This window comes from Gigantopelta aegis, chromosome 11, assembly GCF_016097555.1.
Source record: "Gigantopelta aegis isolate Gae_Host chromosome 11, Gae_host_genome, whole genome shotgun sequence".
NCBI classification, from domain to species: Eukaryota; Metazoa; Mollusca; class Gastropoda; order Neomphalida; family Peltospiridae; genus Gigantopelta; species Gigantopelta aegis.
This window is the reverse complement of record NC_054709.1, coordinates 31,024,353-31,042,252: the sequence shown is the minus strand read 5'-3', so window position 1 is coordinate 31,042,252 and position 17,900 is coordinate 31,024,353. Positions and strand designations below refer to the sequence as shown.

General features: G+C 36.0%; 2 protein-coding genes across 2 annotated transcripts in view; one reads left to right on the top strand and one right to left on the bottom strand.

Annotated features, from left to right (window-relative positions):
* Positions 1-326: 326 nt before the first annotated feature.
* LOC121385222 (NF-kappa-B inhibitor alpha-like) lies at positions 327-2,238 on the bottom strand. The gene has a single exon (XM_041515805.1). It carries the CDS (start codon positions 2,071-2,073, stop codon positions 922-924), a length of 1,152 nt encoding a protein of 383 aa, XP_041371739.1. The 5' UTR covers positions 2,074-2,238; the 3' UTR covers positions 327-921.
* A 4,299-nt stretch (positions 2,239-6,537) lies between these two features.
* The window catches only part of LOC121385312, a 54,646-nt gene continuing 43,283 nt past the window's right edge, over positions 6,538-17,900 (top strand). Inside the window, exon 1 of the mRNA XM_041515945.1 lies at positions 6,538-6,742. The gene's annotated coding sequence lies outside the window, so the exon portion shown is untranslated. The remainder of the gene's footprint in view (positions 6,743-17,900) is intronic.

Sequence of the window (17,900 nt, the reverse complement as noted above, 5' to 3'; positions counted from 1 at the left end):
ACCTATACCTTTTGGTATATTAATAAATAAATAACTTAATAAAGACATAAATAAAACATGTATTCAATCAATCGATAAATAAATAGCAACATAAAATGTATATATATATACGTATTCAGACAGCTATAACACAAACACATTTCAGTTAAAGGCGCAGACCGTAGTTTCAACTCGTAAAAACGGACACTAAGTTTAGTTAATCTACAAACCTGTAACATATTTGAATAAAGTTACAACATAGTGAAAGAAGAGTTTGTGATATTAAAACCGGAAAATATCCTTAAAAAATAGACTAGAATTCGAATCAATAACTGCTACTTCTCAGACGTACGTGCGTTTTTAAAACTATGAAAAATACATTTTGTGATATTAGAGACAACAGGATGACCACAAACAATTCGGTTCTGCGGAAATGGATAATCTAAACAATAAAATATACGTAATATTTGATTTCTGTTTGTATAAACGGCTCTTATAGTGAAACATGTGCTGTAGTGTTTACAAACTAGGGTCTGCCCCTTTAAGAAAGTTATACGCGATATTAGTCTGGCTAGTGTTTGTTATTTTCACTACAGTAAATCAAATTATCTTATTCCAATTTGTTCACGGTATGTTCTTTACATTTCATGACAAAACTAATAACAAGTCACATATGTCTTATATAGACCCTTTGACTATTATTGTAGAAAGGAAACATAATATGCACATATCTATATTAAGACGGTTACACCAAGACACTTTTCTACATAACAGTTTCTATAGTTGTTTTGAACATGAAAAATAAACGATAATTCGAACACTAACGTTGTCACCGCTCGATCACAAGATAAATACATGTTCTGTTAATGTCTTGGACACTAACTAAAGAGATCTCAGTCGAAGGATGGCTAATGTTTCTTCTTTTCACTCGAAGTATATGTCTCACGAGATGGGTTCCCCATCAATCTTAAAGTCATCATACATTTCTCCGCATTCTTCATCTGACGTGTCATCGCGCATGCGCAGATAAGAGCAATCAGCACCGTTCGCTATGAGGTATTCCACGATATGAGAATAACCTCTTCCAGCTGCCAGAACGACGGGGGTATTTCCGCTATACGTTACACAGTTGATGTTTATCTTTCTTTGTCGGAGAAGAAATTCGACCAATTCTTGATTCCCCGTTTCTGCGGCGTAGTGCAAGACAGTTCTTCCACTCTTTCTGTCTCTGGAGTTGACCTTTGCTCCTTTCTTCAGCAAGAGTTCCATAACGTGTCTATGGTTACCATGAGCGGCAACGTGAAGACAGGAGAGTCCCTCGTAGTTCCGTATGTCGAGATCCTGCGGAATTCTTTGATATGGAATATCGTATTTGTTCACAAGTGTCTCCTCGTAATACACCGGCTTCAGCAGACACTGCACCGTGTCCACGTCTCCTTCTCTGCAGGCGACATGCAGGGGGGTGTTCCCATGACTGTCTCTGACGTCAACCGATGCCCCTGCCGACATCAGTCTCCTGACCACAGACGCTGCCTTGAGTATGACCGCCAGATGGAGCGGCGTCTGGCGCAGGAGGTTGGCTATGTTCAGCCAGTCCTGGTTTGGAGCCAAGGAAATGTAAGATTCTGTTCGTTCAACGTTGCAGTCGATAATGGAGAGATGGAGAAAGGTGTCCCCGTCGTTGTCTTGTGAGAATACGTCCAGTACAAGCGACCAGCCACTGGAACAAAATGGAGTGGATATGAAGGACATGTGTTTGTCAGTAGAGAGCCTGGCAGAAGTTGGAGACTGGACTGTTTGGAGATCTACGGAACAAAGACTCTGTGAACTGTACCCTTCGTCTACCGAGACGTCAGGAAGTGTTGGGTTGTCTTCTCTTCTTGTCCGTGTACGAACACCTCTAGATCCACGAGAGAGCCGTCGTCTTACTCTCGACACCGGTATATGTACAGCGTGTGACGCGCTACTTTCGCTTGTGACGTCTGTCGAATATGACGTATTTCTTTGCAGCGTGACGTGTCTTGTATCGAGCGCATGCGTCGTATGTCTTTCATATGTCTCGTCTACCAAATCTGTACTGTCATCTATCGCCATGGTTTCAAAATCACTGACAATGTAAGAGTCTGAATACTCTTTCTGTAGTATGTGCTGTCTTGTATTTGTGACCTCTTCAACACGTGCTGACTCGCTGTCGGTTTCAATATCAAGAGCAACCAAGGGCCATATTGAAAATGTTTTCTCTGGAAGTAGAAGATATAATTATATATATATCAGAGATGGGACGATTATGTTGTATTCTCGTCATTACGTTTACGATATATAAAGTATATTACGATGCAGTGAGGGAATCAGTTTTTCCACAAACCAGATTTATTATTCTTACCATTTTATGCATTATTTTACGAACCAAAGGTTTCACCCATAACCATAGGTATATTAAATTGTATCAATGCATAAACGTATGTATACTGCGGAGGGAATGTTTCCAAAACCAGATTTATTATTCTTAAATTGGATTATACGAAAAGCCATAATTAGTATCATTGCAAACTGTACGTTTTGATCACTATTCCTTGGAAAACTGTTGATTTTTTTGGGTTTTTTTAATTGTTTGTAGAACGTATACCATTTAATACCATCCACAAATTAAAATAATTATATATTTTTTAAAATCTATAAATGAGGAAATAAAGAACGAAAGAAACGAACAAACAAGTAAATAAGTAATTAAATTGATATCTGCATACATATTCATGTGCACAAGTTGCTAAAGCGCCGCGTTTCGTAGAACATCTATTAAAATCAGCTTTCGGGAATTTTTATCAGACGCATTAATAATTTAAGCTATTTTAAAAGAAAATAAACCAAGATTTATCGTGATAGACTACTTTTCAGCTGGGTGTTTGCTTAATTAGTTACGTTATTTGTGGTTGTATCTGCGACAGGGTGAGGATGACTGCCGACGGAATCAAGCTTGATACGACTGGCTGGCTGCCCGTCTGCAGTCGTAACCACTAACAAAAGAAGAGAAAGTTTGCTACGGTACCATTGGTGGACTTTCACACCTGTGACAAAACGAGATATTGTCAAGCGTTTCTTAGTTGAATTCAGACCCGTGATAACGCTGTATATGCATTCAGAGGAACGCAAGTGTTTTATTATAAAAACAAATATATATATACTAGTATATATTATTCATTTTTTTACGGCAATGAATTAGGACACAAAACTGGGGAATGGTGCAGCGCCCTTTTATGTATTGCTAGCTAGAACACGGGATTCATTCAAGTGGCTTTATAGTAAACGTAAACACGATAAATAACATTATGTGAATGTGTGTCTTCATCCCCTGGGTAACATTCATTTGATAATCCAGACGTTATGATCTCCTGTTTTTCAAGGCAAATAATAGTTCTACTATGAAAGTAGTAGACAATGGGAGATGGGAGATGTATGTATGTATGTATGTATATGTGTGTGTATATACATACATACATACATAAATAAATAAATAAATAAATAAAATAGTAGCTCTGTTTATGTTGTTTTATTCTTTTAATTAATGCAATTTTAGAAGCGATAGCTGGGGGATAATGGAGGGAGGGGGGGGGGGGGCGTTCAGATGAACCTTTATTTTTTCAAAGCAATATGACGCTATTCATATATGTGTCCAGGACAAATGTAGACAAAGGGGACCGCAATATTCATGTTCGCCCCTCTCTATATCCCAGGTCGACACCACGATACGACCCTGAATTTGACTGAAATCAAACCACTGTTATACGACTAATGTGATCCGATTTCAATCAGTGACAAGAAATTGAACTATTTAATACGTATGTAACGTCAAACATATAAAGTTGTTTTTTTAATGACACCACTAGGGCATATTGATTTATTAGTAATCGGCTAATGGATGTCAAACATATGGTCATTTTGACACAGTCATGGATATGAAACCCGCTACATGTTTTCCATTAATAGTAAGGAATCTTTTATATGCATCATCCCACATACAGGATAGCACATACCACGGTCTTTGATATACCAGTCGTAGTACACTGGCTAGAGCGAGAAATATTCCAGTAGGCCCACTGACGAGGATCGATCCTAGACCGACCGTGCATCAAGCGAGCATTTTACCACTGGGCTACGTCCCGCCCTTTATGTAACGTCAAGGTAATAAAACGCAATACCTAAACCCGTTACATAAATTTTATAAGGCACTTCCGCTCGTGCAATAATCTAGATATCTGCTATGGAGCTTCAAATATATATATATATATATATATATATATATATATATATATATATATATATACATCTATGTATGTATGTATGTATGTATGTATTGTATGTATGTATGTATGTATTGTATGTATGTATTGTATGTATTGTATATATTATTTGTTTGTTTGTTTGTTTGCTTGTTTTTGTTTATTACATTTAGGAGACGAAGCCAGTATGTAATCTCGAAATTATTAAATATTTAAACGTTTCGAAGAGATTAATATTATATTTAGCTAAATATAGAGTTTGTTTTGTTTAAAGACACCACTAGAGAACATTGATTTATTAATTATCGGCTATTGGATGTCAAACATTCGGTAATTTCCCCATTAGATTCAAGAGATCTTTCATATGCACTTTCTCACAGACAGAACAGCACATACCACGCCTCTGATATACTAGTACCAGTCGTGAGGCACTGGTTGGGACGAGAAAATAAAACTAATCAGAGAATGATCAGAGAATAGGTCCACCGAGGTGGTTTGATCCGACGACGCAAGCACCTCAGACGAATGCTCTATCGACTGAGCAAGATCCAGGCCGTGAGAAGAGATTATTAAAGGGTCAAGTGCGTCATTTTACAGCAACAGCAACAAAAGCAAACAAAACAGTGTGTGTGTGTGTGTGTGTGTGTGTGTGTGTGTTTGTGTGTGTGTGTGTGTTTGTGTGTGTGTGTGTGTGTGTGTGTGTGTGTGTGTGTGTGTGTTGTGTGTGTGTGTTTGTGTGTGTTGTTTTGCGTTTTTTAATTAGTTTAAACTTAATTCTTTTATAAAGTGGATGATCTGAAACACGCTAAAATAATTATTTATATTCACAAAAGGTTTTTTAACAGTGCGGTTACTAAATCACCGCTAAAACTCGGCAGAAAACCCAGCATTGAATCGGCATAAAATGTGAAATTTGATTGTCTACTCACATCCACAAAAGCATCGGAAATTAAATGGGGATTCCCCAAGAGTCTATTTATTCATACGAAACCTCTCACTGTGTATTTCTTGAAATATCTACTTTGTAACTAGTTGTTTTTTTAAAGCAAAATCCGTATTCCTTTATTATCTTTATGATCTATTTGTAAACTTTATCTTTAACTGTTCAGTCAATGCTGTTTAACAAAGGATTGTGTAACAGCAATGTCACTGTATGTCGAAATAACAGCTTTACCATGCCGAATGATGAATGGTCGATATGATTGTTACGATAAGTATTCAGAAAACAATAAAATCGGTAATAAATTAGGCCTACAATTAAATACAAAAATAAATTAAGAGCAATAGTTTATATGTTATAAAAATGGGTGTTGTTCAATTTTTTCATATATATATATATATATATATATATATATATATATATATATATATATATATATACATATACATATACATATACATATACATATATATATATATATATATATATATATATATATATATATATATATATATATAAACAATTAAACACCCATTATCTACTCGTCAGTTACTAGTGTATATATTTATTTTATTTTATTTTATTTTATTAATTTTTGCTTGTGCAGTAATTTATATTTTGCGGATGATTTGAAACTCAATAGTAGTGACCAGGCTTTTTGATTTTATTTTATTTCTTCTTTCAAAAAGCAAAATTATTATTTACACGAACAATTGTTTTAAAAGTACCTATTTTAAACTTAGAATGTGGATAACTATTTCTATTTGACCATGTGCGGACGTTAATGCCGACTTTACAGTCTCGAATATCCATTTAACCTTGAGTATGACGTACGGAAATAATTTTTTCGAACGTACGAAATTATTCGTAGGTAAATTCTGGTTTGGGCTACTGCAAACATTATATTAGGACGATAACCTTTTAACAGGCTAATAGATACCGTATTAAACAAGTTGTTTATATAGAAAATAATAATCTAAACAAGAAAAATATATTTAATATGTAATTTTAGAAATCAAAAACAGCTGTATTGGTAGCAAACTCAGGACAGACCCTTGAAAATAAATAAATTAATAATTAATTTGTTTTATAGTACCGTAATACAAATAATGATATGAAATGAAAACTATTTTACCTTTACTGTTACAATAATATAACAGTCCGTTCACAATGATGTATCGTCGGAAAGATGTGCGATTGATAATCGCCGGCCTTCTTATAAATGTTAGCATTGGAAAGTCCAGGATCTAAAAATAGCCTTTGACGCATATACGCCATATGATGTACTTAGTACGCGACCTTACGTTGGGGAAAAAAACAATTTCGTCACACACAAAAGCTGGAGCTACTTCACAATATATTAACTGTTTCATCAGCTGAAATGTATCTAAATGATGTGTGCTTTCGAGAAGAAACTCGAAAGATGCTACAACCCATGTAACGGCATGAAGCGAACGTTCAAGCCCTAGCTATATCTGGAATTACCGTAACACCGTAACAGTGTCGAATGGTGAGGAAGAAGCAATTGGTATAACAGAACGTAATGGTAAGTAAATATAGTGTTATATTGTACCTTGGAATAGAAAACGAGCAATAGTTAAAATTACAATAACGCATACTAGCCCTAGTACTAAATTTGTATTAAAATAAATAAATAAATAAAATAAAAAATTAAAGAAGAAAAAAGGAATCGGAGAATGGGTCCACCTAGGAGATTCGATCCTACGCCCAATCACTTGAGGCGAGTGTCCTACAGACAGAGCTGGACCCCCCGCCGCCCCCGTTAGCATAGCTTCTGGGAGTTAAGATCGAAAAAAGGAGTAATTTTTTATGTGACACTGATTTGACAGACGCATATACAGAGTGGGGTTTCGGAGATCCCCCCCCCCCCCCCCAACCCTATTTAATGAAAGCGATTTTATATATTTACAGAGTATTTATTTATTTATTTTTATTTATTTATTTATCTATCTTTATTTTTCATGTATTTATTTTTATTTATTTATCTATTTATTTATCTATTTATTTATCTATTTATTTATTTATTTATCTATTTATTAATTTATTATTTATTTATTTTTATTATTTTTTATTTTAATGTTTTTATTTATTTATTTATTTATTTATTTATTTATTTATTTATGTATTTACTTATGTAGGTTTATTTCTTCATATTTCTTATTATGTTTTATGTATCTATCTCTCTGTCTCTCTATCTATCTATCTATCTATCTATCTATCTATCTATCTATCTATCTATCTATCTGTCTATCTATCTAACTATCTATCTACCCACCAACCTACATATTTATCCATTTATCTATTTATTTGTTTATTTATTTATTTTTAATACGCATATACCTGCATCTGTTATGAAGAATTGTGCATGTAGAATGCAGAATAATAATTATTATACATGACATTTGCGATTGTCATTGTAACGAATTGTTTGAACAGTTATTCGTTGTAAGTTGTCATTTCAAAGTATTTCGTTTGCAGCAACACTGTGGTATATAATAAGTATGATGTTTTAATATTCAGTTTATATAGGAACGTATACAATTTTTATAAAATTCAGTTTACAAAAACAACAAAAAGACTCATGAAATATATCGTTGTATAATCACTTGAATTGCAAACGGAAAAGATTGAAGAAAAAGAAAGAAAGACAAAACAAAGGCGTTTCAGGAAATATGCCTTTTTCCTTTTGTTTTGTTTGGGTTTTTTTTTCTTTCTTTTCTTTTCTTTTCTTTTTCTTTTTTCTTTTCTTTTCTTTTATCAAGGGTAGGTGTTTTTATTATCTATCTATCTATCTATCTATCTATCTATCTATCTATCTATCTATCTATCTATCTATCTATCTATCTATCTATCTCTCTATCTCTCTATCTATTTGTATGGCTGGCTGGCTGTCTGTCAGTTAGTTAGTTAATTTATTTATTTATACTACGTTAACCCTGCGGGTCCAGTTAAATCTTATATATGTACTCTTTTCACCAATATGTTAAAGGTATGTTCCTGAGTTTGCTGCAATTTTTAAGATGTTATCAACTAACAGAGACCTTTAGACGATTGTAATTACATATCAAATATATTTTTCTGCATAAAATATTAGTGGCTGTATATTAAACGTGTTTCTGGTCGTTCTAATATTTGTACTAGGTTAAATTTCATTTTATTTCCTAAAATATACTTGAAGGCAAAATCCAGTTTGGGCTTCTTACAAATATTAAGACGACAAGAAACACATTGAATATACAGACACTGATATTCAAAACAAGAAAATATATTTAATATGTAAGTTTAATCGTAGAAATATTTAATTTTTCAGAAACATCTTAAAATGCAGCAAACTCAGGAATGTCCCTTTAATAAAAAAAATAAAAAATAAAATAATCGGGGGGGGGGGGGGGGGGGGGGCGTGGGTTAAAATGTTTAATTCGGAAAAGACCAGTTTTCAGTTTAATGGGGAATTCCGTGTTTGAAATTTATTATGCGTCAGTTTCACCCGACTGAATTTTCTTCTTATTTACTAGATTTAAACACAATAGAACCACACTCCTATTTCAGTACAGAGTCATCTAGTCACCGCCCATAATAATACACTAAAGTAAACATCTACGTATTGAATAAGTCAGACATCAGTTTAAATGTCATCTAGAAAAACCTGGAATTTACTAGTCGGCCACCAATATAAATATCCACGTATCAAAATCCCCCTTGCGTCATTTTCTATTTATAGGCATTATGCGGCATAATTCTTTTTCTCTCGAGTGTGAAACCAAAAAGAGTTATCGAACTTCACCTATCAGCAACATTTACAGACTGAGATATTTTGCCAAATTCTAAAGGCTTATTCATACCTGCGCGTCAGCGGCGAAAATAGAAAATTATGGATTTCTGTTGGTTTTAACTTATTTTCGTACTTGCACTGAATTACGATTGAGATCTTAAAACGTACTCCCGATACCCGTCCATTAGAAAATCTAACAAGACCATGTATTTCAAAGTATTTAAGTATTTTATTTAGTATACATATGCCATGCCCACCACCCCTCACCCCCACCTGTTAAACTTTAAAAAAAACTGTATTACATTTATAAAATTATACATACATACATACATACATACATTTCAAAAGTCAACAGACCAAAATTGAATATCAAATTCGGACAGACATGAACTGTGATTCGAAAAATGTAGTATATCTAATCACCTGTAATTTATGTAAAAAAACAGTACGTAGGACAAACGCAAAACCAACTGAGAATTAGAGCAGTTTGTCACAAGTATGATATTCGGCATGAAGTTGACACCCCTGTCGCCAATCACTTCAATCTACCTGACCATTCGTTAGATGAAAATTTTGAAATAATTCCAATTGAACAATCCCTGATACTTGGTTCAAAAGACGAAACAGACCTCTTGAGACTTGAACGAGAGGCCTTCTGGATTCGTACATTACAGACAAAACAGCCATTTGGAATCAACGTTGAATCTGATAAAGCTGTAAAAAGAGATAAAATAATTTTTCCAATAATTTACAGTCGACGTAGCGTTGATATTGGTAAACTTATGAAGGAGGAGTTTTTAAATCTGCAAACTGTTATGAAAAACCCTATTACAGCACGTCCGGTTATTGCATATAGAAAAAATCCAAGTCTCAAGGATATCTTAGTCTCCACCCAACTACACGCCGCTTAAGCCTCTAAGCCAGTCCATTTTTCAGTGGTTGGTTTGTTGTTATCCCTTTCCTAACAATTTTTTTAAAAACAAATACATCGTATCCGGCTGTAAACAAAACATAGTACTAGCCAAATAAACTTAAAACAAGACCGAAAAACAGTTATATTTTGTATATCACAACGGTCAATTTAAAATCAATTTCGAATCCCTGGGGCAAAATTAGAAAATAACAATTTTTTAGTTTTAAAAAATTCCTGAGTCAGTGCGTCATTCATTCTTAAATACATATATACATACATTATATACGTACATACATACATACATACATACATACATACATACATACATAGTGTGAGTTGTCCCTCCCCCTCCCCATATGGGTTGCCCCCAATATACAGTCCTAGCTACGCCCGTGACTTTTGTATATGTGTATTTATTCCTTAGTCGCAACAATAGCGCTGAATTCCTATACATAACATTTGTATATGTGTATTTATTCCTTAGTCGCAACAATAGCGCTGAATTCCTATACATAACATTTGTATATGTGTATTTATTCCTTAATCGCAACAATAGCGCTGAATTCCTATACATAACATTTGTATATGTGTATTTATTTCCTAGTCGCAACAATAGCGCTGAATTCCTATACATAACATTTGTATATGTGTATTTATTTCTTAGTCGCAACAATAGCGCTGAATTCCTATACATAACATTTGTATATGTGTATTTATTCCTTAGTCGCAACAATAGCGCTGAATTCCTATACATAACATTTGTATATGTGTATTTATTTCTTAGTCGCAACAATAGCGCTGAATTCCTATACATAACATTTGTATATGTGTATTTATTCCCTAGTCGCAACACTAGCGCTGAATTCCTATACATAACATTTGTATATGTGTATTTATTCCTTAGTCGCAACAATAGCGCTGAATTCCTATACATAACATTTGTATATGTGTATTTATTCCCTAGTCACAAGGGGCGGGACGTAGCCCAGTGATAAAGCGCTCGCTCGATGCGGATCTGGGATCGATTCCTATCGGTGAGCCCATTGGGCTATTTCTCGCTCCAGCCAGTGCACCACGACTGGTATATCAAAGGACGTGGTATGTACTACCCTGTCTGTGGGATGGTGCATATAAAAGATCCCTTGCTGCTAAGCGAAAAGAGTAGCCCATGAAGTGGCGACAGCGGGCTTCCTCTCTCAATATCTGTGTGGTCCTTAACCATATGTCTGACGTCATATAACCGTAAATAAAATGTGCTGAGTGCGTCGTTAAATGAAACATTTCTGTCTTTTTTTCCTTAGTCACAACAATAACACTGAATTCCTCTAACTAACTGAACTGAACTGTCCTTCATTTTAAACCCAAGCCGTTGTCTGTGGCATATGAGGATATTTACATACGTCAATCAAAATAATTATTATAACAAGATAGTGAGTGTTTAATAACGTGCATAAGTATTAAAGTTAAAGTTTGTTTTGTTTAACTATATCACTAGAGCACATTGATTTATTAATCATCGGTTATTGGATGTCAAACATTTCGTAATTCTGACATAGCCAAAGAGAAGAAACCCAATACCTTTGTCCCATTAGTAGCAAGGTATCTTTTATATGCATCATCCCACAGACAGGGTAGCACATACCTCGGTCTTTGATACACCAGTCGTGGTGCACTGGCTAGAACTGCATATAAAAGATGCCTTGCTACTACTGGAGAAATGTTATGGGGTTTCCTCTCTAACACTATATAGCACTAGAAAGACCAAATGTTTAACATCCAATAGACGGCGATTAATAAACCAATGTGCTCTAGTGGTGTCTTAATACACAGAATATCAGCCACATCCATAAGGAAGGAAGGAAATGTTTTATTTAATGACGCACTCAACACTTTTTATTTACGGTTATATGGCGTCAGACATATGGTTACGGACCACACAGACATATAGAGAGGAAACCCGCTGTCGCCACTTCATGGGCAAGTCTTTTCGATTAGCAGCAAGAGATCTTTTATATGCACCATCCCACAGACTGGATAGTACATACCACAGCCTTTGTTACACCTACTAGAGGTGAAGCAACAACATCTTATTGCGGCGAACTCCAGACTGGGAACCTAATTTGTTACACCAGTTGTGGAGCACTGGCCGGAACGAGAAATAGTCCAATGGGGCCACCGATGGGGATCGATCCTAAACCGACCGCGCATCAAACGAGCGCGTTACCTCTGGGCTACGTCTCGCCTTCATAAGCAGACAACAGTAAGCATACGTCTTTAGCACCTATATGGCATTCCGTCAGCGAATGTTTTCTAATACCTATTTGTCCGGCGTCCGTCCGTCCGTCCGTCCAGAAACGTGTCCTTCCTTGGAAGTCTATATTCTCCTACAGTTCTGAATGAATTGTTTTGAAACTTGGTACAGTGATCCGCTGAGTCCCCCCCCCCCCCCCTCTTAAACTAACAGAGATATATTTTTTGGAAATTTAGATATTTTGAATTTTTAGTAAACTGAAATTGTTTTAGTGACAAAATTGAAAATTAAACAACTGCGTTCTATAAGCAGATAGGCGTTTGTTTTCTTCAATTCAGTTCAATTTAATTCAATTCAGTTCGGTTGTATTATACTGTATTTTATTTTATTTTATTTTATTTTATTTTTATTTTATTTGTTTATAAAGTTATATAATGACCCAAAATATGTTTTAATTTTTCTTGTGACATATAAAGATTATATCTTCTTTTAATGATTACAGCTATTTTAAAAAATTGTATTATTGCAAAATTTTAAGACGTGACGTCACAGTTTGAATTTAAATATCAAAATATAACACTGACCACTTTGAAAGTGCACTTCTAGTTTTGTAGGGACGGGACGTAGCCCAGTGGTAAAGCGTCCGCCTGATGCGCGGTCGGTTTGGGATCGATCTCCGTCGGTGGGCCCATTGGGCTATTTCTTGTTCAAGCCAGAGCACCACGACTGATATATCAAAAGCCGTGGTATGTGCTATCCTGTCTATGGGGTGGTACATATAAACGATGCCTTGCTACTAATGAAAAAAATGTAGCGGGTTTCCTTTCTCAGACTATTATGTCAATATTACCAAATGTTTGACATCCAATAGCCGATGATTAATAAATCAATGTGCTCTAGTGGTGTCGTTAAGCAAAACAAAAATTGTTTTATTTTGTTTATAGTTTTGTAATGTATGCCGTATTCTGGACTATGCATTCTGAAATTATTGGATCCATCCCCCACATATAGTTTTGTAATCTTGAATTGATACCGTATTCTGGACTGTGTATTCTTTAATTATTGGATCCATCCCCACATATAGTTTTGTAATCTTGAATTGATACCGTATTCTGGACTGTGCATTCTTTAATTATTGGATCCATCCCCCACATATAGTTTTGTAATCTTGAATTGATACAGTATTCTGGACTATGCATTCTTAAATTATTGGATCCATCCCCCACATATAGTTTTGTAATCTTGAATTGATACCGTATTCTGGACTGTGCATTCTTAAATTATTGGATCCATCCCCCAAATTTAGTTTTGTAATCTTGAATTGATACAGTATTCTGGACTGTGCATTCTTAAATTATTGGATCCATCCCCCAAATATAGTTTTGTAATCTTGAATTGTTACCGTATTCTGGACTGTGCATTCTTTAATTATTGGATCCATCCCCCAAATATAGTTTTGTAATCTTGAATTGATACCGTATTCTGGACTGTGTATTCTTTAATTATTGGAACCGTGCTTCAAGCGAACGCCTTACCACTGGGCTACGTCCCGCCACTACAAAAATATAAGTGAATACTAAGTTTCAAAATTAGTTCAAGTAATTGGGTCACGAGGATTACAGTGTGTTACAGTTGTGTAGATTAACCAACATTAGAATTAGTTTTCGCGGGCTGTAACTAGGGCGTGCGACTTTAAGGCAGTTAAACCAGGTTGTTTTGTGAATCTCCAAAATTTCATATCTACCCGTTTTCACATGTAATGTTCTATCTCATGGTCCATTCCTTGATGTGGTGAGGTAGCTTGCATGTCTCAATGACTCGGAGAGCTATGCCAGCTGGAGCATCAGCTCCTGGTAGGGTCACCCAACTATCTCATGGTCCATTCCTTGACGTCGTGAGGTAGCTTGCATGTCTCATTGACTCGGGGAGCTATGCCAACTGGAGCATCAGCTCCTGGTAGGGTCACCCAACTATCTCATGGCCCATTCCTTGACGTCGTGAGATAGCTTGCATGTCTCAATGACTCGGGGAGCTATGCCAGCTGGAGCATCAGCTCCTGGTAGACTAATATGGACCGGACAAACAGAGGATGTGAGTGGACAAAGACAACTGTCTAGGAGAAGGAAAGTCAAAACTAGGCTGGAGAGGCTCATAATCCTAGTAAGGAAAACTCCAAACTCAAAACAAGTCCACTGAAGTCAGAAAGAAAGAAATGTTTTATTTAACGACGCACTCAACACATTTTATTTACGGTTATATGGCGTGAAACATATGGTTAACGACCACACACATTTTGAGAGAAAACCCGCTGTCGCCACTACATGGGCTACTCTTTCCGATTAGCAGCAAGGGATCTTTTATTTGCGCTTCCCACAGGCAGGATAGCACAAACCATGGCCTTTGTTGAACCAGTTATGGATCACTGGTCGGTGTAAGTGGTTTACACCTACCCATTGAGCCTTGTGGAGCACTCACTCAGGGTTTGGAGTCGATATCTGTTAACTATTGCAATACTAAAACTAACCGCAATAGTCAGCCCTACTGGTCCTGTTCTCATTTTTCTAACATGTAATTAAACAATCTTTGCATTTACTCATCATAAATGAACGTTAACAAATACTTTTTATTTTATTTTATTTCAACTTATTTCCGTGCTTCTATCCAATTAAGGTTCAAGCACGCTGTTGTTAGTTGGTTAGTGGTTTAGTGGTTTAGTGGTTTAGTGGTTAGTGGTTAGTGGTTAGTGGTTAGTGGTTAGTGGTTAGTGGTTTAGTGGTTTAGTGGTTAGTGGTTTAGTGGTTTAGTGGTTAGTGGTTAGTGGTTTAGTGGTTTAGTGGTTAGTGGTTAGTGGTTTAGTGGTTTAGTGGTTAGTGGTTAGTGGTTAGTGGTTTAGTGGTTAGTGGTTAGTGGTTTAGTGGTTAGTGGTTAGTGGTTTAGTGGTTAGTGGTTAGTGGTTTAGTGGTTAGTGGTTAGTGGTTAGTGGTTTAGTGGTTTAGTGGTTAGTGAGAGAGAAGAGGGTGTGGTGAGCTTACACCTACCCACTGAGTCCTTAAGAACTCGCTCTGGGTTGGAGCCGGTACCGGGCTGCGAACCCTGTACCTACCAGCCTGTAGTCCGATGGCTTCACCACTGCGCCACCGAGGCCGGTTAACAAATACAGTGAGTAGGTAAGATAACGGTTCAATAAGCGAGAGTAATTTAAATCAGCACTCTTGTTTGTTTTTAATATTTAAACATTTAGATTAGATGTTTAATTCTTCTATATCCTTCACGTTTTAAATATTTGCTGTCTAAAGTCACATTCAAACACATTTGAACCTGAAAATAGACATCAGAAAGGAAAATTTTCCGGGGACAAGAAAGAAAAAGAAACGAATTATTTTAGAGGTAAATAAAACCCATGAAATGGAATAGGCTAAGAAATTTAATAATAAAAAAAAAAAAAAGAAAATGGTTATTGTTGTTTTTTTGTTGTTGTTTTGTTGTTGTTTTGGGGTTTTTTGGCGGGGGGGGGGGGGGGGGGGGGGGGGGGGGGGGGGTGTTGTTTTGTTGTTGTTTTGTTGTTGTTGTTGGGTTTTTTGTTTTTGTTTTTTGAATTGGCGATATTGTGCATAACAATATGCGCAATCACATACGCTGATATTTTGTGATTGAATAATTTGCTATATATTATTAGTTTGTAAATGTATTTCTATGATTTGTTTTAAAAATCATGGCCACTGTTCCCATTGATCATCAAATTCTTTATGAAAGAAAGAAAAAGAAAGAAATGTTTTATTTAACGACGCACTCAAAACATTTTTATTTACGGTTATATGGCGTCAGGCATATGGTTACGGACCACACAGATATTGAGAGAAGAAACCCACTGTCGCCACTTCTTGGGTTACTCTTTTCGATTAGCAGCAAGGGGTCTTTTATATGCACCATCCCACAGACAGGGTGGTACATACCACGGCCTTCGATATACCAGTCGTGGTGCATTGGCTGGAACGAGAAATATCCCAATGGGCCCACCGACGGGGATCGATCCCACACCGCCCGCGCATCGAGCGAGCGCTGTACCATTGGGCTACGTCTCGCACCTAAACATTTTTGAAGGCAGTTCTTATTTTTTGTTAATTAAACATTTATGTACTTTATCACTAATTGCGTTTTTCTTGAATTCGATCTTTTGTATTTTCAGTCTGTAACACAATAATTGATACTCAACTAATTAATAAAATTATTCTATTTATTTATAAATCCAAATTAAATCATGTTTCTGTCTAGCTGAAAATCTTCACATTGACTTTAATGTCCATTGCAATGACTATCACTTTCGAACACTTTAGAACACTCTCAAAACAATTGTTTGAATGTTCCTGGTATAAAATGGAAAAGATCGCAATTTACGTAAGAATCAGCACATTTTATTTTATTCAGAAATGTATTTATAGTTGTTTTCCTATGTATGATTTGATACTAATACCATAATAAAAAGTTTGGTTTCTTTAACGACACCACTTGAGCACATTGATTAATTAATCATCGGCTATTAGATGTCAAACATTTGGTAATTCTGACTCGAGGTCATCAGATGCAGCAAAGGATCTTTTACATGCACTTTCCCACAGATAAGAAAGCATATGCCACAGCCTTTGTCCAAATGTGGTGCACTAGTTCGAACGAGAAAAAAACCCAATCAGTAAAAAAAACCCATAATAACGATTGATATTTAATAACTTTAGATGGTAAACAGGCCCGTAGCCAATGGGGGTCGGGGGAGTCGATCGAACCCCCCCCCACCCCCACACACACATCGGTGACATTGTTTTTTTCCCCCCCAATATTCGTCAACGCAAAATTGCCTCACCACAAACCTAAACGACACCACCCCCTCTCAAAATCCTGGCTACGGGCCTGATAAAGCGTTACATTTTCAAAACCTTGTGAAATCACCGCAGCTCTTAATATCTGTTTTGAGAAGTGGTAGCACGATTTCATTTTCTTCTTAAAGTTTGTTTTGTTTAACGACATCACTAGAGCACATTGATTTATTCATCGTCGGCTATTGGGTGTCAAATATTTGGTCATTTTGACATACAGTCTTAGAGAGGAAACCCGCTACATGTGTCCATCAGTAGCAAGGGATATTTTACATGCACCATCCCACACACAGGATAGCACATACCACGACCTTTGATATACCAATCGTGGTGCATTGGCTGAACGAGAAATAACCTAATGGGCCCATCGACGGGGATCGATCCTAGACTAACCGCGCATCAAGCGAACGCTTTACCACTGGGCTACGTCCCGCCTCTACGATTTAATAAGGCGTATAATATGTATTAATCAAATTTTGATCTTTGAAAAATATTTAAATTTTAATTGTAAGAATTGAGTTCTGTACAGTTTTGAATGGCTCTTTGTGAGAATTTGTTTAGTAAAATTAAAGTTTGTTTTGTTTAACAACACCACTACAGAATATTGATTAATTAATCATCGGCTATTGGATGTCAAACCCGCTACATTTCTCCTAATAATTGCAGGAAGGGATTTTTTTATATGCACTTTCCCTCAGACAGGATAGCACATACCACAGCCTTTGACCAGTTGGAATGATAAAAAAATCATTAGAATATATTAGAGAGAGAGAGAGAGAGAGAGAGAGAGAGAGAGAGAGAGAGAGAGAGAGAGAGAGAGAGAGAGAGAGAGAGAGAGAGAGAGAGAGAGAGAGAGAGAGTACTACATGAGCAGCCGTT